The following is a 27,093-nucleotide window of genomic DNA, read 5'->3' as shown; positions in this document are numbered from 1 at the left end:
GAACACTAACAGAGCATAATTTATTCTAGTCATTTTTGATGGAGGGTGAGCACTTGTGTATAATGTTTATAAATATTGCATATTAATACAACACAACAATTTCTGTATTAAATGAATGTATGTTGCAAGTCCATTCAGAGAAGACAAACAAAAATTAAGATTTATAAAATTTATTCAGTTTATTTATTTTTTTTTATTTGTACTTGCAGTAGATTCAACTTACAATGTCCATCAAAATTAACTTCATGATGATTATGCAAATGAGATGGTTGGAAATGAGAAATAAAAGTTTAAATTTTCTATTAAAAAAAAAAAAAAAAAAAAAGTGAAATTTTTAATAGATACAATGTTATGACCTATAATTTCATAAAGAGAAGATCAATTTACAAAACAAAATATTGTTAGTCAAAGAAAAAAAAAAAAAGTGTTGGGCTCGTATTTTTTTTTTTTTTTTTTTAAACTTATTTTATACCAGAAACAGATTTTAATTTTCTTTGGAATGAATTCAGATGAAAACTAAGTTGTATAGCTTTAACATAAAAAATTTATTTTTAATCATTTTTTCTCTTTTACTTACTACTTATAAACTTAAATTGCATAAAAATCGGGCTTTAACATGCCTGATAGAAGCGTCTGTACACGTGCCTAAAATTGATGGGAGTTTAAATGAGGAAAACAACATTGTCTGCCAACATGATCTGATTATCATCCATCATCTTATTTATGGCAGCCATTAGTTCATTCTCAGCAAATGGAGCATCAGAATGTTGCTTGTTGACAAATTCACGAATTTTGTCCAACACTACAGACTGTGATCGCTCTGTCTTGAACACTTCAAATAGAGAAGTTTTGAAGATTTTCAACCTGGTTAAAAAAAAAGAAAAAAAAAAATTTATAAGAGGTGAGGAAAAAAAAATAAATAAATAAATATAAAGACTTCTCTAGACCTAAAGAATTATGTGCCCACAAGTATCAAGTGTTTTTGCTTTCAAAAAAGTATTTAGTGAAGTCAAGAAAACAAAAATGCAATTGTTTATAATATAAAAACTTACTACCTAAAAGAAAAAAAAGTTAATAAATCCACCAAGATGCATCTTGGTTTATTCCAAAACGATTTGCTTATTTTTTTTTTTTTTGCTTGTTTTTGTCAATTTATAATATAAATCTCACCTATCTGCTTAAATGTATGTATGTCTGCCTAAAACTTTCGACAGAGGCTAGGGATTTTCACAAGATCGGTATCATTTTGAAGAGAGACCCTTCAGATGACAAATATAAAAAAATTGGCTAAAAGCATTAATTCTTTCACCCTCAACTGGGCACTTTTCTACAAGTAAGGGGGGGGGGGCTTTTTCACTGATATTTTCGAAAATCATCGCCTCTTTGATTATCTAGCCTTAATCTAAACCTACGTCACCTCCAGGTTGGCGGTGAGCGTAACAGCTAACACATCACACTTTTTTCCCCCCGCCACTTTCTTTTCCTCCTTCGTGGTACGGGTTCGAGCCTGCCTACCTACTACCACATTCTTTTTTTTTTGATCAACACACACATCCAAACAACCGGGCTTGTATCATAAATAAATTTTACATTTTGAAATATCAAAACAGATACTACACTTTGCTTCTAGCCAAAACCTCTTTATAAATCTCCAAAGTTTACATAACAAAACGTGCTCGTAAACAAAACTACTGTGATTGATGGCAAGTGTGCATATTAATCAGAAGTAAAAGATGTGTCAAGGTAACAATGTCTTTTTGGTTGCTTATTTTGGAGTACCTCAAATATAATTGATCCAATTTTTGATATAATTATCGACATATTCATACGACATCAGCAAAGTAGACTATTACTTATTTGTACATCATATTCGGTTTAACGCCCATTTTACATGCTGGCATGTGTTGGATATCTTTTTAGAAACTGATTTTTAAACTAACTCATCTGGCCAGGTGGTTATTTGTCTTTCTTTCTCTCACATTCGTCCTTATTTTTTGGCCGGTTATCTTTCTTGATCCTACTACATAGACTGTTCTAACACAAGAACTCTCATACATTCTTTTAATATTGTAACATCACAGCAGAGATAAAAAGGACACAAGTGTTCGAAAAAGTGGCGTCAGAGCAGAGGTAAAAATCACATTCGGCTGGAAAAGGAGAAAGGAATTGTTTAAATATTTAGAAAAATGTGTTGTGGGAAATACTGGATATAAAGGCTTTTAAGGGTGTCGAGTTTTTTTTACTTTTTTTTTCTGTTTCTGTGTGACAGAGTCTACTACATGTTGGGTCTTATTAACATGTTAACACCGTAAAAAAAAAAAAGGAAAAAAAAAGAAAAAAAGGAAAAAAAAAGGAAAGGGGAAAGGGAAAAAAAAGGGAAAAAAAGGGGGAAAAAGGGGAAAAAAAGGGGGAAAAAGGGGAAAAAAAGGGGGAAAAAGGGGAAAAAAAAGGGGGAAAAAGGGGAAAAAAAAGGGGGAAAAAGGGGAAAAAAAAGGGGGAAAAAGGGGAAAAAAAAGGGGGAAAAAGGGGAAAAAAAAGGGGGAAAAAGGGGAAAAAAGGGGGAAAAAGGGGAAAAAAGGGGGAAAAAGGGGAAAAAAAGGGGGAAAAAGGGGAAAAAAAAGGGGGAAAAAAAGGAAAAAAAGGGAAAAAAAGGGAAAAAAAGGAAAAAAAAAAAGGAAAAAAAAAAAGGAAAAAAAAGGAAAAAAGGAAAAGGAAAAAAAGGAAAAGGAAAAAAAGGAAAAGGAAAAAAAGGAAAAGGAAAAAAAGGAAAAGGAAAAAAAGGAAAAGGAAAAAAAGGAAAAGGAAAAAAAGGAAAAGGAAAAAAAAGGAGAAAAAAAAGAAAAAGGAAAAAAAGAAAAAAGGAAAAAAAGGAAAAAAAAGGAAAAAGGAAAAAAAAAGGAAAAAGGAAAAAAAAGGAAAGAAAAGGAAAAAGGAAAAAAAAGGAAGAAAAAGGAAAAAAAAAGGAAGAAAAAAAAAAAGGTGTACAATGTTATAAAAAACAATTTAGTCCTCCTTTTCGCACACATCTCCACATACTGTAAAAAAAAAAAAAAAAAAAAAAAAAAAAAAAAAATTTAAATTTGAACCTTGTAAATAAAGACAGCTATTAATTTCAAAGCAAACAAACCTTTCTTCAGCAATAGTTGTTTCTGTTGCAGTTTCTGGACCATCATCAGTTCGCCGTTTTTTGGTGGCAGTTTCCACATCTGAAAATTGTAGAAAATATTTAGAATAAGCAAAACGATATATACTAGCAGGTCCCATAGAAATTCCATAGGATGAAAAATACATTATATAAACAAATATGTTTTGATAAAGTCATTTTTCTGGATAGCAAAAAAAGTTTGGAGGACAGAAAAACATGCAGCAAACACAAGTTTATTTCTTTGAAAATAGTGTCTATTGTATTTTAAATATAGAACCGACCCAAATGAGATAAATAAGTACTAATAAATACTCAGATAGTAATATTGTGCTACATAGGTCAACACAAATAAAACTACATTGTAAGAGAATCTTTAATAATTCTTCCTTTGGTGAAGAACTGCTGCACGTCAAAATTACGAGTTCCTTTTTGACAACAGTGATCAAATATTCTTATATTGATATTTGAAACCGAAGCTACAAAGGAAGATCCTTCTCATATTCTTGTCCAGGGTTGCCAGCTTGACCTTCAAAAAGATGTCAATGATTAAAAAATCAAAAATTTTTTTGAAGGTTAAACAGAGTTAAAAAAAAAACAATTTCGCAAATTGTCTTTTTGAATCAGTTTGACCTTCAAAATTTTTCAGAGTAATATACAGACTGACTAAGGAAGGAACAAGCAGAATATGGATTCTTTCTTTTTTTTTTTTTTAAAGTTCAGGACATTTGGAAAACAGTTACTTCCCTTATTTTATTAAAAACTGTCCAAAGAAATTCAGAGTTTACTCTCGTTTTTAAAGTGGGTTACTTTTCTTCAGCATTTTATTTTTTGAAGTCCTTTGAGATCAGGCTTCATATGTGCATTAATTTTATTTTGCAGACTTATCTCCATAGTAAAATAAAAATAAGTATGATACCATTCGGTACGGACCCAAAAATGGAAGATCAGGTAAAAAACACAAAATTGGATTTATAAGACCATAAAATCCAACCTAGATTGCCCTTTGGGGCCCATGGTACAGTGGATAAAGGCATTGAGTCTATAGTTCCAAGTGAGACTAAGATAAGATAGAAGAAAAGTCGTCGTCCCCCCCCCCCTCTTTGTAGAAAAATGCCCAGTTGAGGATGAATGAATTAATGTTTTAACCAATTCTTTTAGCTGAACGGTCAAGCTTCAAACCGATAAACTTGTGAAAATTTGTCGCCTCTGATGAAAGTTTTAGACAGATATACAAACATGCATACATTTAAACACTGTTCACAAAAATGTCTTGTTATGGAAAGAAAATTGAAAGATTTCATTCCAGATGCTTTCTTCCTTCCTATAAAGACTTTAAATGGTTTCGTCCGGCTTTAAAACTCTTTTTGCATAATGGGATGGATATTTATAGATACAAATACATATTGCCTTTTACTATAGAATAGAGGATTTCTGCTCTTTTCTCAGAAATTGTAATTTGTATATATATATATATATATATAAAAAAAAAAAAAAACTCACCTGGTGTATCTTTATCAGCCGGCTTGCTTTTGCCATCTCCTTTCTCAAAATCGTAAGGATCATAGCCTTCATCACCTTGTTTCCTTTGTGGTTTACGCTGCGAGGTTTCAATTTTTCTTGAAAAAAAAAAAAAAAAAAAAAAAAAAAATAGATAAAAATAAAATAAAAAGCTTATCAGGGGAAGAGAAAAAAGTTAATTTTAAAATGTTAAAATTAATGACAATGTTCTTGAGGGCCTCCCAAAAACTTTCAATGTTCATTCTGAGAGAGAGAGAGAGAGAAAAAAAGCTTATGTGAGGTCAACTGTGTTGAAAAGTTACGTAATTCCGAGAGATCTTTATTTAATAAAAGTTTCAAAGATAAATATTATAAGAACCAACATTAATGGAAATAAATGCTAAGCACCATTTAAGCTCCAACCCCTGTCCCATCGCCGCAATGTTGCATCTCTGTGCCTGTTTTACAAATATTTTAATGGAATGTGCTCTGATGAGCTTGTTGCACTTGTGCCCCCGCCCCTCGATGTACATATCCTCGACAAACCCCGCTTAGCAACAAAATCACACTCCTTCACAGTTGAGATCCCTAAATGCCAGAAAGCTTTCTACTCTAAGAGTTTCTTCCTCTTGAACAACTAGACTTTAGAATTCCCTTCCTGCTACTCAACTGTACCGATATACAGAAGTTTAAATGTAACAGAAACCAACATCTTGTTAATCTTTACTAGGCATGGTCCTAAATAGTAGCACCTTATGCCCAAGTGGCGATATCCCTTGTTAGGGGTGAACAGGAGAAAAAAAAACTTGCATAACATCAACTATTTTTCATTCTGCCTGAATGTAATAGATCACAGGGGATTGCAAATTATATTGTTATGATGACTGAACTTATGCATTTGTGACATGGAAGTTTCATCTTTGTTGCAGATATATATAGACAGTGTGAAAGCAACCATCATGATGCATATCAGAAGCAGAGATGTGTCAATGAATTTCTCCATGCAGAAAAAATTGCACTGAATAACATTTACGAAATCAATACAGTTGATATCAGCATAGTTAGGAGATGGGTTCATCAACTTCAAAGTGGCAACATGCGAGTGACAAAGCACGCTCTGAACTTTTATGACTGTGGTATCAAAAGCACATCGAAAATGGTGGTGACTATGCAGAAAAAATAAATTCTGGAACACAAAAGGTTGGTTTTAAAAGGTACCACTCCCGTCTTCGTAGCTCTTCAGAGTTTCAGTTTTTTTTTTTAGTTAAAAAATAGGTCTTACTTTTGGAATTACCCTGGTAGAGCATACTCCTGTTCTTAAAGCAGGATATAGATATATAAATAAGCCACCTATTCTTCATTCTATAATCAAAACATAAAAACACAAAAAAAAAACTAACGTAAGGCAAACGAACGATGTTAAATGTAAAAATCGGAAAAAGAAAACAGAAAAATGAACACGTGAAAAATGGCTTAAATAAGCCTGTTTCAATATTAAAATTAAAAAAAAAATCGGTGGGTACCCGGGTGTTTTGGGGTGTGTGGTCCGGGGTGGTAAGCGAAGTAAAAAAAAAAAAAAAAAAAAAAAAAACAGAAAAACGAACATTACGTGAAAAATGGCTAAAATAACACTGGTTCAATATTTAAATTAAAAAAAAAAAAGAAAAAAAAAAAAAAAAAAAAGACATCTCACACCACGATTTGAACCCAAAATGTTTAGATAACAAACCAACACGCTAACCAACTGAGCTAACGCGACGTACATGAAATTTACTCAGTTTTTCAACTATTTAAAGTAAATCAGGTCATGACATCATCTGACACATGCGTAGAACCGGTTTTTGAGATTGAATTCATTACAAAAGTTTTTATTGTAATTCAAATCCCATCAGTAGCTGAATACTTATGCTTCGCCAGGGCTATCAAGGGTATATATTTTTTTTTTTTTATTGTGCCGCATTCACTAGATGAGGTGCCCACCACAGCTTAAGAGTCCCATCTACCATCGAGAGAAGGATAGACCGCGCCAGTTTCTCAACTTGATATTTTACCTCGTGGTACATACAGCGCCTTGCCTTCCCAAATAGTCACCCATCTGGTACTGGCCATACTCAACGTTGCTTAACTTTGGTGATCTGGCAAGAACCGGTGTATCAACATGATTGTGCTGTATATATAAACAACACTGGTGCTTTAATGGGTTCAATGTAAATTATCTTTATTATGTGATGTTATATAGCAAGTTGTGATTTAGAAAGCAATATTAACCCTTTATGACCTGGTTGAACTAATTTGTTCAGTCGTAAATACACATAACGGCATGGCACTTGTACAGTTTAATCAAGACATTAAAAAAATGAAAATATTGAAAGAAAATAAAAAGTTATATTGCATGTACCCATTATGGAATGAAGTTCTCCGGAAAAAAAAAAAAATTTCACTGTATTTGATTTGTTTTTTTGTTTTTTTTACAACAGAAAAACAATTTTCTATGACAGCTAGTTGAATGTAGCCATGCATAAATTTTTAGACAATGAGGAAGGGGAGTGGGATGCTACAGGGAAATAACTTAGTCTAAAGCACTGACCCCCCCAAAACAATAATAGCTTTTCTTCTTTCCTTGTGGTCTAAAAACTGAAACATGGCTACCTTTTATTCCATGTCATAAATTGTTTTTCTGCAGTAAAAAACACTTTATCAAATTAAGTGAATTTTTTTTTCCGGAGAACTTAATTCCATAACGGGTACGTACAATATGACTTATTTCAATATTTTCAGTTTTTAATGTCTTCATTAAACTGTACATGTACCAATGGCATAAATAAAGTGGAAACTGATTCAAACACGCCTTGTATGTATTAGTTCAGTATCTGGGTAGATGCCAGATACCAACTGTCCATTGCTTACATTCAGTATGCCGCCATCTAAAATTAAATATTTTTTTAATCATCTACATCATACTACAGGTCATAAAGAGTTAAATAAATTCTACTGAAATTGAATGACCAAAACCTTTTCTGGGCAGTTTTCTCTTCATCTCCATCTTCATCCTCGCTTTCTTCAGTTTCATCATCAGATCTGGGTTTCTTAGTTCTTTCTCTGGTTAAAACCTAAAAAAGAAATTTTCAAATAATTTCTCAAAGACTTAATAAAATTTTAGATATAGAATAAAAAGCAAAAACAAACAATCAAGAGATATGATGCAAGAGAAATAACTTAATTCATAAATTTGAATCACTATAAAAATTTAATGAAAATGCAGAATGGAGACAAAACAAATAACTTCTACCAAATGCAGTATTTGAAGTATTTATCAATCTATATACTTTCAACATGCTTAAATTTTATTTCATTCAAAGCTGATCTCCCATTCTTATCTGTGTCTAAATATAAACGCAGATTCCATGAACAAAGCTTTCCCAGAACTGCTTACCTTTGGGACACTGTTCCGCTGGCATGCTTCCAAGTGGAATACAACATGGTAGCCTTCAAATCTAATGTAAACAAATTCCTGTTAAGCCGTCCTCATAAATAATCTAATCTACCGAATTTACACCACAAGTTATTACTACACTATCATTAATCCTTATCCTCGAGTGACCTTCAATCCTTGATAAGTGGTAACTCCCAAGTACCGGGGGTGGAGAGAGAAAAAGAAGCTGTCTTCCAAGGATGTGTGAAAAAATTTTTTAAAAAATAAAAAAATCTATCACTAACACTTAGTTTGAAGTTTATCATTAGGCTAAGTCTTAAAAAAAAAAAAAAAAAAAAAAAAAACTTTCAGAAGTAAACCATCAAAAAGTTAAGTGATCATTTCGAAATTGTGTGTTGGGTGATAAGCTAGCTTTTGTGAAAATAAAAATCGTAGCTTCAATAAGTTAGTAGATCTGTGTTTGGTGTAATTTTTTTTTTAAAATCTTTTTTGATATTGTTTACAATGTCTTGTCTTAAATATTCAGCACTTGTACAAGAATTCCCTCAACTAAAAAAAAAAAAAAAAAAAAAAAACTTTTTGTTCGCTTGTGCTTTCATATATGAAAATTTGTAGAGAAGTTTCGCCGTCCATTTATCTTTATCGATAACCATTTGACAAAGTTCTGTTCTAGAAAATCATGAAAAAGGTTTAAATCTTTTAAATACCCTTTTGAAGTAGGCAAATTCAATCAGCTCAACAGCAGCTTGAGCATCTTCAAGGTCAACTGTTTTGGAGAGACGGCATTTGGCATGTGCTGTGGATAGACGAATCATAGTTTCCAGGGAACGAGCAGTAACTGGCTGAGTCTAGAATGAAGCAAGAAAAGAGAAAACGAAACTACATAAATTTTTTTTCCTTCATATTTTGAGTAGTAACATCCTGTTGACAAAAATATTAAACAAAAGTTATAATTCTTATAAGAAATGTTGTAATTCTTATGAATCATAATTAAGACTATGACAAGAGAATATTCTTTTCATTGTTTTGACCCTCGAGTATATATCCAACACAGTTAATGAATCGAGAACCACATCACTATCTAAAAACACAAGATATTAACTGATATATAATCGAGAATCAAAATAATGGAAAGAATATTCTCTTGTCGTAGCCCTAATCATAATATATATCAATGATCCCAAATTAACAAAAAAAAAAAAAAAAAAAAAAAAAAAAAAAAGCTTCAACCTCGCCCCCATCACCGTTTGCTTCAATCTGCATTTGTTTTATAAGTATTTTTATATAATGTGCTCTGACAAATTCATAGCACTTGAACCCACTCAATGTAAATACCATCAATTAATCAGACAAGCAGCAAAATCCCGCCTCTCATTCTCGAGGTTCCCTGATGCTGGAAAGCCATCTACTCATAAGTTTCTTCTCACAAACTGCTAGACTTTGAAATTCCCGCCCTATCTTCTGCTTTCCTAACTGTTTTAATATGCAGAAATTGAAGTGTTATGTGAACAGACATCTTGCTGTTTAATTCCCCACACAGTGCTTCCAGAGAATGAATGTTTTTTCTAAATTTTAGATATTCATCCAGAGCAACGCTGATCAAGAATATACTAACTTTGTGGGTGCTTGTTTTGTAGTTTTTTTTTTTTAACTTTTAGCTTGATATACAAACACACATACACCCTGACAAATACCCTTTATATAATCCATTAGAGCAAACATTTTGATCTAGGTTGTACATTTATTCATTTTACATGAGATTATCAAAACAAAAGCTGCCCTAAACACATACATATATAGCACATACTAAAGAAATTAGCACTCATTGGAATAAATTTGATGAGACCAGCTCACAGTCATTGGTCAGTTATAGTAAGCTAACATATTTCCTAACTTCCCTCGTAGGGCTTCCAAAAGCAGTAACAAGGCAAATCAGTTCTTTTGCTTTTTTTTCTCTACCGTCTGCCTATAACTCCTCTTTGCTTACACTTTTTTTTTTTTTATTACATTTTTCTGATTGTTATTTTTTTTATATTTAATAATCATTGGAAATTTTTTTGTTGGTTTTATTTTAATTAAAAATTATTGAAATCAGTTTAATTTATTTTAATTTATTCGCAGACTATTATCCTCATCTAGTTGTTGTTTTACGTTTTGGCTCATTATTCCTCTGGCCTTCGTCAGGTGGTAAATGTGGCGCAGTGGATAGAGACATTAAATCTTTAGAGTTCCACTTGAGCATTGTCTGAAGATAGTGGTTTCAATGCTACCCAAAGTCGGCCAGAGGCTTAGTTGGCCAAAACATAGCGAGATGACAATTATGGAAGGCAATAATTACTGAGGATACAGTTAAGAGATTGAAGATTTTTATCCAGTCACGATTTACCACCTGCAGAAGGTCAGACGAATAGTTGGCCCGAAACATTGTGAAACAACAACTAGAAGATGAAGTCCACAAATAAATTCCTCATCTCAAAAGGATTTTAATAATAAAAATAGTTTAATTTATTAACTTTTTTAAAAAGAATTATTGAAAACACTTTAAAAAATATTTTTAACCCTTAGGCTATGCTAACACCTAGTTTTCTATTACAAACAACTGCAACAATGGTGTCTCCAAGGACTATGGGATTCTTCTTTGCCTTAACTGCACTAATCAATGAATGAAACCCATGTTCGAACGTTTGTATTGATTTTTGATTGAAAAATGCTTTTTCTAAGACCCTAGATCTGATTTTATGTGATATGAAAAAATTCACGCACCTCGTAGGCAATGTGTGCAAAAATACCATCATAGGGTTAAACTATTTTGGGAATATTATGTATTGAATACATTTATTAATGATGTTTGAAATTTTGTTTATTTTGTGTATATTTATGCCATTGGTACGTGTACAGTTTAATGAAGACATTAAAAACTGAAAATATTGAAATAAGTCATATTGTACGTACCCGTTATGGAATTTTATTTTAGTACTTTCATGAACATATATCTATTATATAAATTATAAATAAATTTAAAAAAAAAAAACAAAAAAAAACAAAAAAAACTTATTTTTAAAATAAAAAAAAAATACATTTTTATAATTTTATATTAACATATTTCTTATAAAATTTCAAATAAAATATAAATTTATTCTTTGAATTCTGTTATTAAAAGTGCAAATAAAGATTGTGTTATTTTTAATATGTCTAATTTTATTAATTTTGATTTTATACTTTCCAATGATATCCTTTTGTTATATTTTATTTCAAATAAAAGTGATGGAACTTATTTGCCTTGTCACCGCTCTCAGAACCAGCCACACTGAAAGTTAGGAAGTATGTTAGCTGACTATAATCCAACTTTTATTCTGAATAGGTTAGTCAGGTTAGTATTCCTTCCTGTTAACGGTCAAGCTTAGCCACTGTTCGCCAAATCGAGAAAATTGGCCGGTCACACAAAGTTAACAGCACCGGTGTTGTAGCTGTGGATTGTGCTGCCGATTCTTGACAATCTGTATAATTTTTAAAAATTTTTATTGTATATTTTTCAATAACGACCGTTTCTTATATTTTTATTTCAATAAATTGCTTCACAATAGAAACGTTGAAGAACAATAAAGGTGAAGGAACTGATTTGCCTTGTTACCGCTTCCAGTAGCAGTACGCCATAAGTTGGAAGTATGTTAGCTGACTGCAACTGACTGGTCTTTATAAGAGTTGGATGCTGATTGTAACTTACCCTGGCCAAGCTGGCATCTCCATGCATGCTGTCCTGACTCCTTAGTTTAGCATACTCATCAGAGATAAATTCTGCTGCTTCAGTGGTCAACACAGGCTTCAACGCTTTTGCAACATGAATATATTTCCTCATAAACTGGGAAGTTACAATACGTTCACTAAAACAAATATAAACAAATATTTTTACATTTCTTTTCATTTTAAAAACAAGTTTTAATTTAGAACAAAAATATAATGTTCATAATTTTTTAGATGAAGATTTATATTTGTATTTTTTGGGATTATTTTAACTACTGCCTAGGGTCCAATGGATAAAAGTCCTAAAGATAGTCTTTTAGAGGTTGAAGGTTAAACCCTACTTCTATTCGGTCATAGCTGCCGGAATGGGAACAGTATAACTAGTGGATTAAACGAAGAAATCAATTTTAAAATTTTATACGGATTCACAAAGTTTGACAAAATGTATACTAGGATGCTCGCAGGTTATATTGTTCATAATGTGCGACCAACATCCAAAAGAACAGTAGTCTGAATAATTCAACAATTTATGGGTTTAATTGTTCAAATATTTAGAAAATTTGTCAAATTTTTGACAAAGCAAAAATGATTGGTTTGGTTTGATGGCAGTGTCAACAATTTTAAGGTCCTTTTATGCCTAGAGAGCCAGAGATCCTAGAGAGCCAGAGATCTGCATTAAGTGCATATTTTACAATTTAAGTGTACTCATATCCGCATAGTTATAAGCATGGGGGGGGGGGTCATGTCATTAGCATGTTTAGTTCATTATTGTTTGTGGCAGAGATGTATTTCAATGCTTGTCCATCCCACACAACAAAAATTTGTATACATCTGTGTACGTACATGAGACTGCCCCAAAAAACTTGTCATAAAAAAAGAAAATCATTTTTAAGTGAATTTAAACCCCTCCATCTATTCTAGATAAAAAAAAGACGAACTAATCCATTGTTTCTTAATTTTACATTTTTTTTTTTAAACTTTACTTATGAAAATTTTTTTTAAAAGATAAGTACTTACGTTTTGCGGTTTTTGCCACCTTGCAATAAGTTATCATACTTTTGGTAAATTGGTGTGTCTTCTTCATCCTCCTTGTTCTCTTCTCCAAGATCCTTCGTAGCCAAAAGATCAACACTGCTTCCAAATGGAAGAGCTGCACACAAAAGAAAAATATATATTTAAATTAAGATCGTGTACTGTATAATTATATTACCCTCTCCACAGGCATCTTTGACAAGTCCTTTGTCTACAAAAGGTTTTCTTTGCCTGTATCCATTGTTTCTACTTTTAAGATACAAGTTTTAACTTCCTCATTCCATCACAGTGTTATGCTTATGCCTTAGAAAGCCCTTTCACGCACAAGTCTAGTTTATTGCCGCAAACAAATTTATCCTTCAAACTTCTTTAAGCTTTCTAAAATGTTGACAATGAAACGCTCAGTTACTTTATCTTTAACGTCGTATTTCACATGATCTCCATTAAATGTCTAACATGTTCTGAAGATAAAGTTTATCTTATAAGCTTTCTTCAGCGTATAATCGCGAGTAGTTTTTGCTATGTATTACTTTCACATAACTCAACAGGGCTCTACATTGCGAGTAAAATAGTTGCATTTGCGAGCGATTTTTCAAAGTGGCGACTAGAAATAATGAAACACTTATCTTTTGATGATTGTATTGCACCTTCTCCAAATGACGTTGCCTCAAGAAACACACGTCTAGCTGTAAACACTATCAATAATTCCCCCCACTCTTTATCTGTGCCTAAACCTAAACGTAGATTCCATGAACAAAGCTTCTTTCTTAGAACTGCACGCCTGTGGAATTGTCTTCCGTTTTTCTGCTTTCCGACTGACTACAATATGGTTGTCTTAAAGTCTAACGTAAATAAGTTCTTGATGAGCCGTTCCATATAAGTTATCAAATTTACCAAATTCTTATTACTAACGATTACTATATTGTCCAATTTCTACTGTACACTCTTTAACCCTTATCCTTGATAATGTGGTGATGCCTATGTAAAAAAAAAAAAAAGAAAAAGAAAAGCACGAATCTGGATACTTCACCAGACATGAGGAATGGTCTTAGAATCAATTAAAACCAAGAGACTACAAGAAAGATAACATTGTAATATAATATTGTCAACTGTGGACAGAAAAATTATGTTCTCAAATTCTTTACTAACTGTTAATCCCATAAGTGAAGACTTCTTGGCCTTCGGGCCATGATCAAAGTGTAGTATCTGTTCTGATACATCACTTAAGTAATTGGTCCTGGGTTAATGTAGGAGAAACCCTTCAGAGACAATTACTATTTATTTGGACACTGCCAGAGTGCACCCTTTTGGAAGGAGACCCCACCCCCCACCCACATTAAAAATAAAACTACCTTGTGTCTAATCTGCTTTCGTGGGGAAGCAAATAAATACCATCTGTTCTTGAGATGCTGCACTTCAATTTCTTGTTCTCTGACGGAGACAATTTAAAATGTTTTTTCCTTTTTTCCACGTTAAAAAACGACCCTAGTGTTTAACTGTCCCGTGGGGAGGCATTGTAAATAGGAACTCTGTATTTGAGAGGTAAAGGAGAACTTTACTGGAATATTTGAATATCAAGGTATTTCTCTCTCTCATATATATATATATATATATGAGAGAGAGAAAGAGATCAAGAATTAGACCCAGGAAGAAGAGCCCCTTGATTTCCAAAGACTTGAACTGAATTAAAATTAAATAAGTTATATTTAACAATTTTTCTCAATCATTCTAGCAGATTTGCCCCTCAGAGTTTCTTGGACAACACAAGTCAATAAATCTTTGAAGAAACCCTGCAATCTTTGACCTTCGGCACAAGCTTCTAATGAAATACGACCAATTTTCCACAGAAGTAATTTCCTTAATTGAGGCTGCATCCCTATCTGATACAAATCGAGTGAAGGGATGAGAGTGGTGGAAAGACTAGCATTATCGAAACCATTTATGTGATTGTCCAAGGCTAAAATAATGCTTCAACTGCCCTTTTGGGTTTCTTCATTTATTGCGGTAATTGTAACAATATGTGTACAAAAAGTGCAGTAGAATTACAGGTTGTTGAGAGAGGATAACTAGTTTGTATGCAAGAAGTTTAAGGCAATGGAGAAAGAATATTTGGATAGTGAAACTATTGAGGTTGTTCAAATTTTTTTGTTACCTTGGTGATACCATTAGAGAACAGGGTTGGTTGGTAGTTTTTGTTTTACAGCATATCAACCCTTTTCGGGTTATTTAATGCCGAATCCAAAGATTTTGAAGAAATTTTTTTAATAGAATATATTTGTTGTTTTCAAATCATTTTCTATTTAACCCATAGTTGGGACCCTAATAGGTACTACCACTCCGTGTCAGAGTGGACCTGGGAGCAATGGTAATTAAAGGGTGGCTCCACACTCCCCAAAGCTGGGGCCTCACCACTGGATATAGTTTAAGGTCATATCCAGGACCTAGAGAGCAGGTGCTAGTTTGATTGCAAAAGTCAAGAAGTAAGTTCTATTACTAACAAGCCAAGTGTTATAACTGGATTGGAAGAGTCTATCAGGTATGTGTACGCAATGCGAAGATGCACAAAAAATAAACGATATAATGGATGTATGATTTAAGTTTTCATATTGAGTTAGATTGGATGACCTCAGGAGATCAAATATGGGCAGTACACAAGACTTCATTGATATGACTATGTTGAAGAGTTCTTGGGTTAATGGATATAGAGCAGTTGAGGTAACAGGGCCAGGACAAGGAAAACATAGCAGAAAGTGATAAGTATCTATCCCCTTTGTCTCAAATCTGTTCTTATAAATTCCTTAAAGGTTTTCCTTGGATTTCTCATACCGAATTGATTATGCCACCATAATTCTTTCAACACAGGAACTCACATATTCTTTCAATATTACCAAACCAACAAAGTCTCCTGTTCTGTAATCATCTTCCGAAACTCACCAGATTTACTATTAGGTCATCAGATCAAAGGCCGTTTTTAAGAGTCACTTAATAGTTTCACAACTTACCTTCTCCATCTTGTTCACCTGGCGTACGATATCTGTGTATACGCAGAACGTGGTTGGAAATGCAACGATCATTCTCAGGATCCATCTGAAAGAAATAATCTATATATATATACAAAAGGTAAAATATGTGTGCGGGTTTGACACATGCAACAAACATTGACAAAATTGGTATCGTTAGAAAGATCCACCTCTCAGACGACAAATATCCAAAAACTGGTCAAAACATCGATACTTTGACCATAACTGGGCCGTTTTTTCCAAGGAGGGGTCAGTTTTGCGACAACATTTTTTCAAAGTAATTCACGCCCCGCGATCTTGTATAAAAGACGTTATTGCAAAGGCACACGACGTTGACTGTAAAATGCTCAGAAAAACAATTGAATGTCCTGATTTTTTTTGGCTCACCTTGTATATAACATGTAAAGTAATCTAGGACTTTGTGGCGTAACAGTTAATGCACTCGACCATAATACATATGGTCTGAGGTTAGAATCGTAGAAACAGTCAAACTATGCTAATGAGAGATTGCACCTCGAAACACGTGTTTGTAGATTAGTTTTTATAAGTAAAATAATAAATTATATTTGTTTACATTCAAAAAAATGTGGGCAATTTTCTAAAAGAAAAATATTTTTCCATGATTATCCATGTATTATCATAAAAAAAAAAATCAACAAATTGACATGAGTTTATAAGTGATAAAAATAACAAAGTCATCTAGAACTCTGCGGCGTAATGGTTAACGCACTCGACCATATGGTCCGAGGTCTGAATTCTAGAAATCCTATATAACAGTAATCTACGAATGTGTTTCGAGCTACTATCATCAGAGCTTTACTATATAACTATTTTATTTAATCAAATAAATTAATATACAAAGATATAATTTTATGCATAAATTTTCAGTATTTACTTCAATAGTGCTTGATACATGCGTAGCGCTATGTAGTCAGTTATGAATTGCCACACACACATACACACACACGTAAAATAAAAATTACAATTAAATTTACCAAAATGATCCAAGATGGTAAAATTAAAGTATAATATAAATATTAAAGAATTAATATTTATAAAGTTATCTCAGCCAGATGTAAAAGCTCGATAAAACCAAATAGGAGATAGAGCTTATAAGTTATGTAATTTTTTAATTGTTTTGTTGTACTCTCTTGGCCTGGCTGTTGTAGTAAAAAGGGCATAGTCTTAAATAATTTTTATTTTTTTTATTTTATTTATTATTTTCTATTTATTAATTTATTTTTCATTTAGTGTCTTCTAACTCTTGCTGACATTTTTTTAAGTGATGACCTGTACATTTCAGTTGACCTATATTATTTTGCCCTATATATTTTTTTCACGCCTTTTAATATTTCCTGTCTGGGTCATTTTGACATTTGTTTTTCTATCTTATATTTAATTCTATCACTATTTAATTTTTTTTCCTCTTCCTCCCTGATCTTTCTTATTTATATTTATGTCCCGGCAGTAGAGTGAAAAGCATATCTTATTTTTTTTTTTTATTAATATTATTGGAATTTTTTCCCCTTGTACACATTTTTGTGAATTATTCCATGGATTTCTCCCTTTGGATTATTTTGGACCACCTTCCAATTATGGGATTTTAATTGTATTTTACTTGTGCAAATGGAAATTCAATTAACTTTCTTGAAGTTATATATTTGGATTTTACCGTCACTGGATTATTTATCTCCCACCAGACTATCCATTCACGTGTAATCACCTTTTTCTTCACCATATTCCCTCTGCTTCACTTTTTTGTTATCAAGTAAGATCTTTGACTTACTTGTTGTTTCATCAAATACTTTTGCATTCAAAATCCGATCCTGCATTTTGCTAATTCCTACCCTCTGATGAGAAGGAAAGTATTTCTTCAAAACTCTGCGGATTAAGGACTATCCACTTATCAAACGTTTCCTTTTCAGATTAAATATGTTTTTAACTCTTTTTCAAAGTGTTTTTTAACATGTTTTATTAACTGTTTGCTCATTATATATATATACCCACACATACATAAAATAAACTTTTTAGCCCATCAGAAACAGGCAAAACTTTATATAAGCTAATAATTTTAAATTAAAAAAAAAAAAAAAAGAAATCTAAACCCGTTTTCTTTAGATATCTTTAACACATTTGATTTATTTTTATTTTCTGAAAATAAAATTTTGTATTATTTTTTAAAATCATATTTTAGTTATTTTATGGACCTAACTGATAATTGTTGCTAGTGACGCTAGATGGAATCAAAAGAAAATTTCAATGGTGTCTTTCCTTGAATCAAAAACTTATTTGAATGTTCTAACTAATCATATCCCCTTGTGTATATGTATATATATATATATATATATATATACACACACACAAGATATAACAGAGTACTTAAATGTATATGTCTCCTAAGAACCAGGAGATTTAATAAAAAAAAAAAATAAAAAAATTAAAACCTATTTTCAAATTATTTAAAAGCGAAGAAAACTTACTTTGTCTAAAACAATAAACAGCAAATCAAAACGAGACAGCAAAGAATCTTGAAGTCCAATGTTTTCCATAGGGGTTTTGTATTGGTCATACTGCAGAAGAAAAAAAATATATATATTAAAATGGAATTAAATTGTAATCCTGTATGATATCTAAACAGAAATAAAGCAGGATTGTTAAAATTGATAATTTATATACTGTATAGTGAAAAACATGAACTAAGGAGAAAAGTTGGCAACCGAAAAAAAAATGGCTTTCATGAAAATGTAATCAGAAAAATGCACAATTTCTATATCTCTACTATTATATGAAAGGAACTTTGTGAGTTTGTTTCCTATGGACTCAAAAACAGCAAGGTACTCTTATGTGCCTGGCAGTATTCTTAAGTTTTATATCAAAATGTCTTCGGTAACATCGATAATCAAAATAATTAGATGAAAGAAGAAACTGGCGATTTTGACAAAAGTGGACACCTAATACAAGTGCATTTGAGAAATTTCATACCACACAAGCCAAAAGGCCCGACATACAAAATCAACAGTAGGTTCTTTGATATGACAGGGGCACATTCAAAATGAATATTTGCTTAAAGCACAATTGAAGCATGATACTTGACTTTTGCATTTTAAAGTTTAATTCAAGCCATTATATATAAAAAATTATTTTATAAAATGAACAGGTTCTCTACAATGTATTGTGGACTAAGTTACTAAGTAGGCATGTGAAGTTTCCTCCCAGTGCGCCGCGATGGGTCCCCAATTATACCCAGCAATCAATCGATTTGATTGTTACAAAAAAAAAAAAAAAAAAAAAAAAAAAAAAAAAAATCCCTTGATTTTCATAACAGTAAAAATTCAAAGTGTAATATCTGTTCTTCAGATGCTGATCTCCAATTTTTTGTTCTCCCTCACGACTGAGAAAATTTTTATTTTTGTTCTTTTCTCCACGTTAAAAAACGACCCTGGTGTCTGTCTCGTGGGGAGGCATTGTAAATAGGAACAATAAAAAATATGGGAATGTGAATCTTGTTGATCATCATTCAATCTCAGGAAACATCAAGTTTCCCTGCTAGTTAGTAAAAAAAAAAAAAAAAAAAAAAAAAAAAAAGTCTGTTTTTCTCACCTGTACATGACTTAAGTTGTTTGAATAAAATATTGAAATCAAAAATGCAACAGAACAATCTTTTGAAATTGTTATGAAAACATAATTACAAAATTAAGTTCTTTATAAAAACGATCGTTTAATTTGTTAATAGTAAAAGAAAAAATATACAAACTATTAAATTGAAAGTCCTTTCTGGCTTAAAATTTTAGCAAGTCCATATATTTATAAGGACTGAAAGTTTTGAAAGTAATTTTCATCCAATAATTTTGTAAGATTAAAACATTACCTTAATTAAAAATAACTGATTTTATAACCATTTGGTTGAATTAAAAATTTTATGACAAAACAAAAATGTGAATAGCTTTTAAAACTAAAAACAAGTACTTGGAAAGGATTTTTGAAAGCAAATTAAACTAAAATTTTTATTTGACAAATTGAAATACATATTTTACAAAAGGTAACAAAGTAAATTTTTAAACTATTACCAAAAAATGCTCAACCTGTTTATTAAACTGAAATACATTTAGATGAATTTAATATTAAAAAAATGTTTTATTTTATGCCGTTGAATTTTTGATTTTAATAAATAGATTAATAGCGATATGTAATCTATCCTGGGTTGCGCCGGCATTTTAAAAATTGTGATTTTACTGAGGGTTGGTTAGTGCAAGAAGAGTTTAAGGGTTAATTTGCTGCTGTAGCTGGGGGTCGATGATAGCCGCCTGAAATAGGTCATTAGGGCATGTGTGAGAGAGAACATGGAAAGAAAGAAAGGAAGAGCATGAAAGAAAGGGGGAAGATATCTTTTCTCTCACATGCAAGTCAGTCTAGTTTCGATTTGGGTAGGAACAGACATGTTGAGATTGGCGCAAGAATGCGCCCGAGAAAGAAACACAAAAAAAGAGTTAAGAACGGCCGATAAGAAAGAATGTTGAACCATCAAGACTGAGAAAGAAAACCAAGCATTAATTAAAAGAAGCCTCTGACTTTCTACTTTGTGCATGCAGTTTCTTTGCAGCTACAAGCAATGAAGCCAAGAGCCAGAAAAAAAAAAAAAAAAAAAAAAAAAAAACGTGTCAACGTTTGGTCGTACACACATGACATTATGAATACGACCATACATAGACACTAAATATCACAATTACATGGATAGAGATAAAGAGACACACATAATGAGGTATACATGCAACAGCCCCCCCCCCAATAACAGGAAATTTTAAAAAAATGTTTACGCTACCCAAACCAGAAAAGTACACACTGTCATAATTTTATTAGTCTAGTCTTGTCTGGTTTTGGCATTCACTCCAGAGCAGTTGGGCCAGCTTCATCCAAAGAATTTACGGTGCTAATGCAGAGAGTGATCCAGGCTATTTTTTAAATCGTATTTCCACGGTTAATTAAAGTTTTGATATGTTTTTTTATTCAATTGTTAGGTTAAAAGTACAAAAAAAACCCTCCCTATGTTAAGAATGGCTTTTTAAATAATAACATTATTTCAGCATGGATCACTCTGCACGAGTACCGAATTTACTGAATCTCGTACACATGTTGACCAGGTGTAAAGGTTAACTGCAGAAGCAGATACTGGTGTTAGCCCATCTCTGCTTTAGCAATGAACTCCACAAAAGGCAATGACCTCAGCATCAGAGTTATGTTTTAAGCTGGTCTACGCATTGTTTTCTTTCCAACCCAGAGGAGGGTCTGGATCGATGACTGTAAATGAAATTATCTGGAAGAAAACAAAGTGTGGCTGGACCAACAAAGATATCACATGAGGAAAACTAGTTATAGAGAGTATATGTTGCAGCAAGAATGAACAGCAGCATTTACAATGAATTGTGGCCAGTGAACACAAAGTATGCGGCATAAACAGTAGTAATTGAACATGTCAAGCCTTCGTAGCCTTCTCATCAGCTAGGTGTCACAACCGTACAGTAGAATGGGGCAAGGAGAGTTTGATAGATGCAGATTTTAGTTGACTTCATGTCTGGACCACAGCCAAGACTGAAGTTAGCTAAAAGCGAAACGAGTGTGGCTGATGTTGATAACCTACTCTTCTTGACCCATGACAATGACGATAGAATCAAGGTATTTTAAATGATCTTAGTAGTACACTAGAGATTTTATTTGGGTACAAATTCATAGGAAATGGTGCTGTTAGCACTAGTTTGGATCATTAAAAAAAAAAAAAAAAAAAAAACCCCAACAATGCCTCAATTTAAACACTTACCCTTCCATAGACAGGGTTAGCAGCAGCTAAAACGCTACACCGGGCGTTAAGCTTTGCATGAATTCCAGCCTTGGCAATTGTCACTCTTCCCTGTTCCATAACTTCATGGATTGCTGTACGATCAATGTCAGACATTTTATCAAATTCATCAATACACACCACACCACGGTCGGCCAATACCATGGCACCTGCTTCTAAGCGTCGATCACCTAGAGAAATACAAGATAAAAGAAAACTCAAATTTTGGTCTAAATAAACTACTGAAATCGAGACCCTTTCCTGTTTATATGTGCATGCATGTGAAGAAGGCAGCGAAAAAACAAAAAAAAAAAAACTTAAAATTTGCTTGCTTGCATGATGTGCTCATGATAAGCAGTAAAGACGTTTTAAAAATAATTTGACAAATAATTGGTAAAATATCTTGGTAAAAAAAAAAAAAAAAAAAAAACACAGGCCAATAAATTAAATTGTTAAATAACAGAGCAGACAGATCAGTTTCAACTAAGTTAAAATTAAGAAAAAGATGGAGTGCATGTGTATGTGGGGGTGGGATTTGATAAAATAAAAGTCATCTAACTACCATTTCTTGGGAGTTTTAACCTTTATATAAGCATTAAGATTTTCAGAGAGAGAGAATTGATTGTCATAAGGAAAAGAAAGGTGCGCGTGAGAGAGAAACAAGAAATAATGAAGTGAGGCTCTAGCGATTTATTTATTATAGTTTCTTATACTTATTAAATGGACAAAAACTTATTTGAAACAATTCCAATGGAAAAAACTTTTTGTTTAAAAGCTGCTGCTGTCTGCCAAGTAACCCGTAAGCTAAAGTTAGTTCACAAGAATGAACAGATCCTCTCCGTAAAATTTTCTTATGGATTTTGAAAGATATTTATAGAAATTATAAAAATTGTGTGAGATTTTATCTCTGGCATTAAACACTAGCCAGCAGTAAGTTTCAGACAATGTATGTATGTGTAATTATATATATATATATATATGTGTGTGTTGGAGCGATTAATCGGAATCGGAAAAGTTGATGCCTATTTTTTGATGCCAAAATAATTCTTTTGTCTTTTTTTTTTTTTTTTTTTTTTAAATTAGATTTTGTTTAAAGTAAAATCTTCCATTGCTAGTAATAATGATAAAATAATAAATATTTATTGATTTTAAAATACCAGTAAAGCTAAAATCGATAGATCATCCTCCACAAGTGTATTTTGACATTTAGGAAAATATCTACACATTTAACATGTGTTTTTGCGAAAATCAGGGGAAATAATCTTATAGCTAAATAATTAGAGATTTATAAAGAATCAGAAATTGTATCGGAATCGGGAAAAATATTGAAATTGAAATCACACACATATATATATATATATATATATATATATATATATATATTATAAAAGTCACCTGTTTCTGCATCTGTTGTAACTGCAGCTGTCAGACCAACCCCAGAAGATCCTCGGCCAGTTGTAGCAATGGCTCTTGGAGCTGTGTGGAGGACATACCTAGAAAACAAGAAATTAAACAAAATGTTTTTTATTTGTTTATAATTTTTATTAATTGAAGTAGAATTTTAATGAAAAATTTACTATTCGTAGCCAATGAAATCTGCGTAGTCTTCAGATTAGAAGGGAGATAATCTATGAAGTGCCGACTTAAAGATGCATTATGTAAATATACAAAACAATTTTTTTTAAATTAAAATCTTACTCTATAATTTTCCATAACTTTTGGTGTAGTTATGTATTTCTACCTGTAGAATTATGTCATAAAATATAAACTTAATTACAATATGTACATCATTTAGTCTTAAATGATAGAATACAGAACAAAAGCAATTTAAACTCACCTCAGCATTTGAGATTTTGCAACTGAAGGATCTCCGATTAACATAACGTTGATATCTCTAGAAGAAGAAAAAAAAAAAGTTTAAATGCTGATTTATTAATAGTATATGTTTAGTTAAGAAAAAAAAAAAATGCAAATAAGTGTCTTGCATATAAAAATATAAGATGATGTAGAAAGTTATGGATTCTCATGACATTAGTACAATGTATTATATTAAATACATAATACATATTTTTTTAAGCTAAAACATTTCTCAAGTATCATTCAGAGTACTGTTCATATAGTGTTATTTCATACCTCTATCTTCTTCCCATCTCCATGTCAGATGCTTAATTTGTGATCAAGACTAATATTTGTTAGTTTCTTTTTGATTAAGTCTTTTTTTTTTTTTTTTTTTTTTTTTAATTAATTCCCCTTAAAGACATTTTGACACAAAGTTAGTTAAGGAGAAGACTAGACTAAGAGAAAAATAACTGCCTCAGTCTAGAAGGATTTCTCCTTTACCAACAGAAAAGATTAAGTTTAGTATCAGATATCATAATTTGATCTCAGCCTAAAGTATTTTGATAGAGAAAATAATACCATCATAGAAGTCAAGATAATTGGAGCAAGTAAACTAAAAATATAATTATCTGTACATAATTATATACATCACCAATAATAATTGTTGCAATACAAAATCCATGTTCCATTGTAACCATACATAATCTTCCTTCTACGTAGGGATTCTGGTGTTATGCCCAACAAAACTGATAATCTGTATTTATCTCCCCTTGCTAAACTATTATACACTATCATTTAAATTTTTGTAAAAATATTTTTTTTCTTTAAATTATTGCAAAGATAGACACATCAATACAGCTAAATAGAATATTCTTACCCTCTCAACCTCGTTCCATTAGACAGGACCTTCTCGTTTCCTCCCAGCAACATACACAATACAGCTTTCTTGATGTATATATGACCATGAATAGATGGCGCCATACTTTTGGCAAGTAACTCAAATACATCCTAAAATGAAAATTCAGTATCAATTCAGAATACAATCAATTTTTTTTTTTTTTTTTTTTTAAATTATTATTATCGCTTTTGCTGCAGAAAGTGGATATATGCATTCCAAAAAGGCATTACTGATACATATAGAATGTGTATGTACTCCTCAACTCCTGTTGATCCCCTCCAAAATATCTATTTACAAAGTATGAAACCATTTCAGTGGTTAATTGAACCTTATTACCTAATGATGAAAACGGTATTGGAAAAGTGAAGTGGTTTCGGGAAGGTAAAAATGTAAAAATTTTATTTAAAAATGAAGCTGCGCCAATAAAAGATAATATATAAAGTAAAAGAATACTTACAATCTTTTGTCGACTGAACTTTTTTATTTTGGCAACATCTTCAGCGGAAAATGATGGTGTGACTTCTTTGCTGAGAGTCTGAATATTATTAGCAATTAAAATAGTTCTACAAAAGAGAAATAAAGGATGAAAAACATCTTTGCGTGGATTTCAATTTCTTTATTTTTAGGAATATCATAATCACTTTTATTGTTTAAAACTACGCCACTGAGACGATATAAAGCAATGGAGATGACGAATTTGATAGATTAAGATTAAACTGGGATAATTTTTATTTAGTGCAAAAATAAATGAACATACTTATTGAGTGAGGGCTAGAGAGCTAGTTAAGTGAAGCCTTCATCACATTTAAATGGAATTTTAATGGGAATAAAAATTATATTATGAGCAGATTTCGGACATGTAAGATTAAAGAGTTGTTTAAAAAAATGCAAATGGAACTACCGAGCAAAACCAGGTTGGCAAGTTTTGAAGAAAACCTATAGCAATAAAGCAACAGAAATTAGAGTTTTGGTTTCTTTTTTCCCCTAAAACAACATTAACCCTTTTCAGATTATTTAATACAAAATCCAATAAATTTGGAAAAAAGTTTTATGTTTCAAGTTGTATAAATCTTTAAATATTTATTCATGGTGAATATTTGGGTTGCCTTGTTTTAAAAATATATCAAACATTCTCAAATTATTTAATGCAGAATACGCTAATTTTGGAATTAGGTTTAATGCTTTGATTTGTTTATATTTTCAAACATTTATTCATTGTGAAATTTATTTTTGTAAAGGAAAAATTCCTTTTATTTTTGGCTTTGCAGGACATTATTGAGTTTTGCAAAGGGACCCCCCCCCTCCCCAAACTATTAATATTTGGGAACTTTAAGTCAGGAATCAGATATTTTCAAACAGCCTGATTTGGTAGCACCAAAAGAGAAATTGGAGAAAAGGAAAAGTAGTTAAATATACTGATAACTACCAGACAATGCCAGATTGTGAAAGAGATGGAAGGTAAAGGTTAAAATCTCCCAATTCTCTGTAAAGTTTTTTTTTTTTTTTGTAATGTGAGTGACGAAAGGGACAACAGAAAAGGGCAACATTCCCAACCTGCTGAAACTATCAAAGTAATGTATCAATTTTAATAAAAGGATTTGATTCTAGAAAATGTCTAAATTTAAAGCTTAAGCTAAAAGGAGTCTTAAAAAGGTATTGGAATTCAGGAAAGTTAGTTTCTTAATGACTAGGTCAAATTCAATGCACATCTGCAATATTTGAATTTTCAAATGAGATGTGTTAATATTATGCATCTTAAAAACCTTTTAAAATATTTTAAGGAAACGGAAATCCTGAAAATATTAATTGATGCGCAATATCTATTGTTAATGTATCAGAAAATTATATATTAACTCTTAACTATTGGCACCTGTTATTGTTAACATAAAACTGATATATTTACATATGGACAGAATGTCATCCTTTGATATTGCCTTAGTTGAGTATGATTACTTATCGTTTGGTGAAGTTGTTTCAGTTTAATTTAAAATAAACTTCTTATAAGTATTTTAGTAAAATAGCGCCAATTTTAGTATTCTTGCAGGTTACAGTGTTAGAATAACAATCAAAACTATGCAAAGATAAAAAAAAAAAACTAACTGCTTCCTACTCAAAAATAATGAAGCAAAAAAAAAAAAAAAAAAAAAATGTTAACATAGCTGAAGTAAAAATGCAAAGCCAAGGATTAATTTCTGCGAAACGTACCTGAATGTGCCAGATGTGTAGCCATTCTTTTTACCAGGAAGGCATCTGTATGTTCCAATAACTTGGACACGGTCACCAGGCTACATACACAAAAGACAAAAAATAAAAATAACCTCTTTTTATGAAGACCTGTTATCAGTTATGCTCTACTAATGACAACTATTTTAGCTATTATTTTTAACATCTTTTATTTTAAACAAATGGATTAATCCAAGTTCATTTCTTTAAGACTTTTCCTATAATTATGCAAAATACACGCGGGAATAGTATTGAATTGTTTGGTTAAAATTTTTTTTTTTTTTTTAAATCCAAGCTTCCATTTTTAAATGGTGTTTCACCTCCACCCTATTTTTATACAAAAAGGTAATAAAGCAAAGAAAAAAAAAAAAAAAAAAAAAAAAGAGTGGCATAATTCATTACAAACAAAAGGGATTATTACCAGGTAGTAATATT

General features: G+C 31.5%; 1 protein-coding gene across 1 annotated transcript in view; it reads right to left on the bottom strand.

Annotated features, from left to right (window-relative positions):
- Positions 1–521: 521 nt before the first annotated feature.
- LOC145243428 (zygotic DNA replication licensing factor mcm3-like) overlaps positions 522–27,093 on the bottom strand; it is a 46,504-nt gene continuing 19,932 nt past the window's right edge. Inside the window, exons 8-22 of the mRNA XM_080106313.1 lie at positions 26,641–26,720; positions 24,893–24,998; positions 24,415–24,545; positions 23,536–23,592; positions 23,094–23,191; positions 21,681–21,889; positions 18,349–18,438; positions 15,851–15,935; positions 12,834–12,966; positions 11,800–11,956; positions 8,783–8,923; positions 7,655–7,752; positions 4,646–4,761; positions 3,128–3,206; positions 522–864 (exon numbers count right to left, since the gene is read on the bottom strand). Coding sequence (XP_079962439.1) covers positions 663–864; positions 3,128–3,206; positions 4,646–4,761; positions 7,655–7,752; positions 8,783–8,923; positions 11,800–11,956; positions 12,834–12,966; positions 15,851–15,935; positions 18,349–18,438; positions 21,681–21,889; positions 23,094–23,191; positions 23,536–23,592; positions 24,415–24,545; positions 24,893–24,998; positions 26,641–26,720 — 1,782 coding nt within the window. The 3' untranslated portion in view covers positions 522–662. The remainder of the gene's footprint in view (positions 865–3,127; positions 3,207–4,645; positions 4,762–7,654; positions 7,753–8,782; positions 8,924–11,799; positions 11,957–12,833; positions 12,967–15,850; positions 15,936–18,348; positions 18,439–21,680; positions 21,890–23,093; positions 23,192–23,535; positions 23,593–24,414; positions 24,546–24,892; positions 24,999–26,640; positions 26,721–27,093) is intronic.

Source organism: Euprymna scolopes, chromosome 22 (genome assembly GCF_053919585.1).
Source record: "Euprymna scolopes isolate OS-2025 chromosome 22, ASM5391958v1, whole genome shotgun sequence".
Lineage (NCBI taxonomy): Eukaryota > Metazoa > Mollusca > Cephalopoda > Sepiida > Sepiolidae > Euprymna > Euprymna scolopes.
The sequence above is the reverse complement of the archived record's forward strand: the minus strand, read 5'-3'. Positions and strand labels throughout refer to the sequence as shown.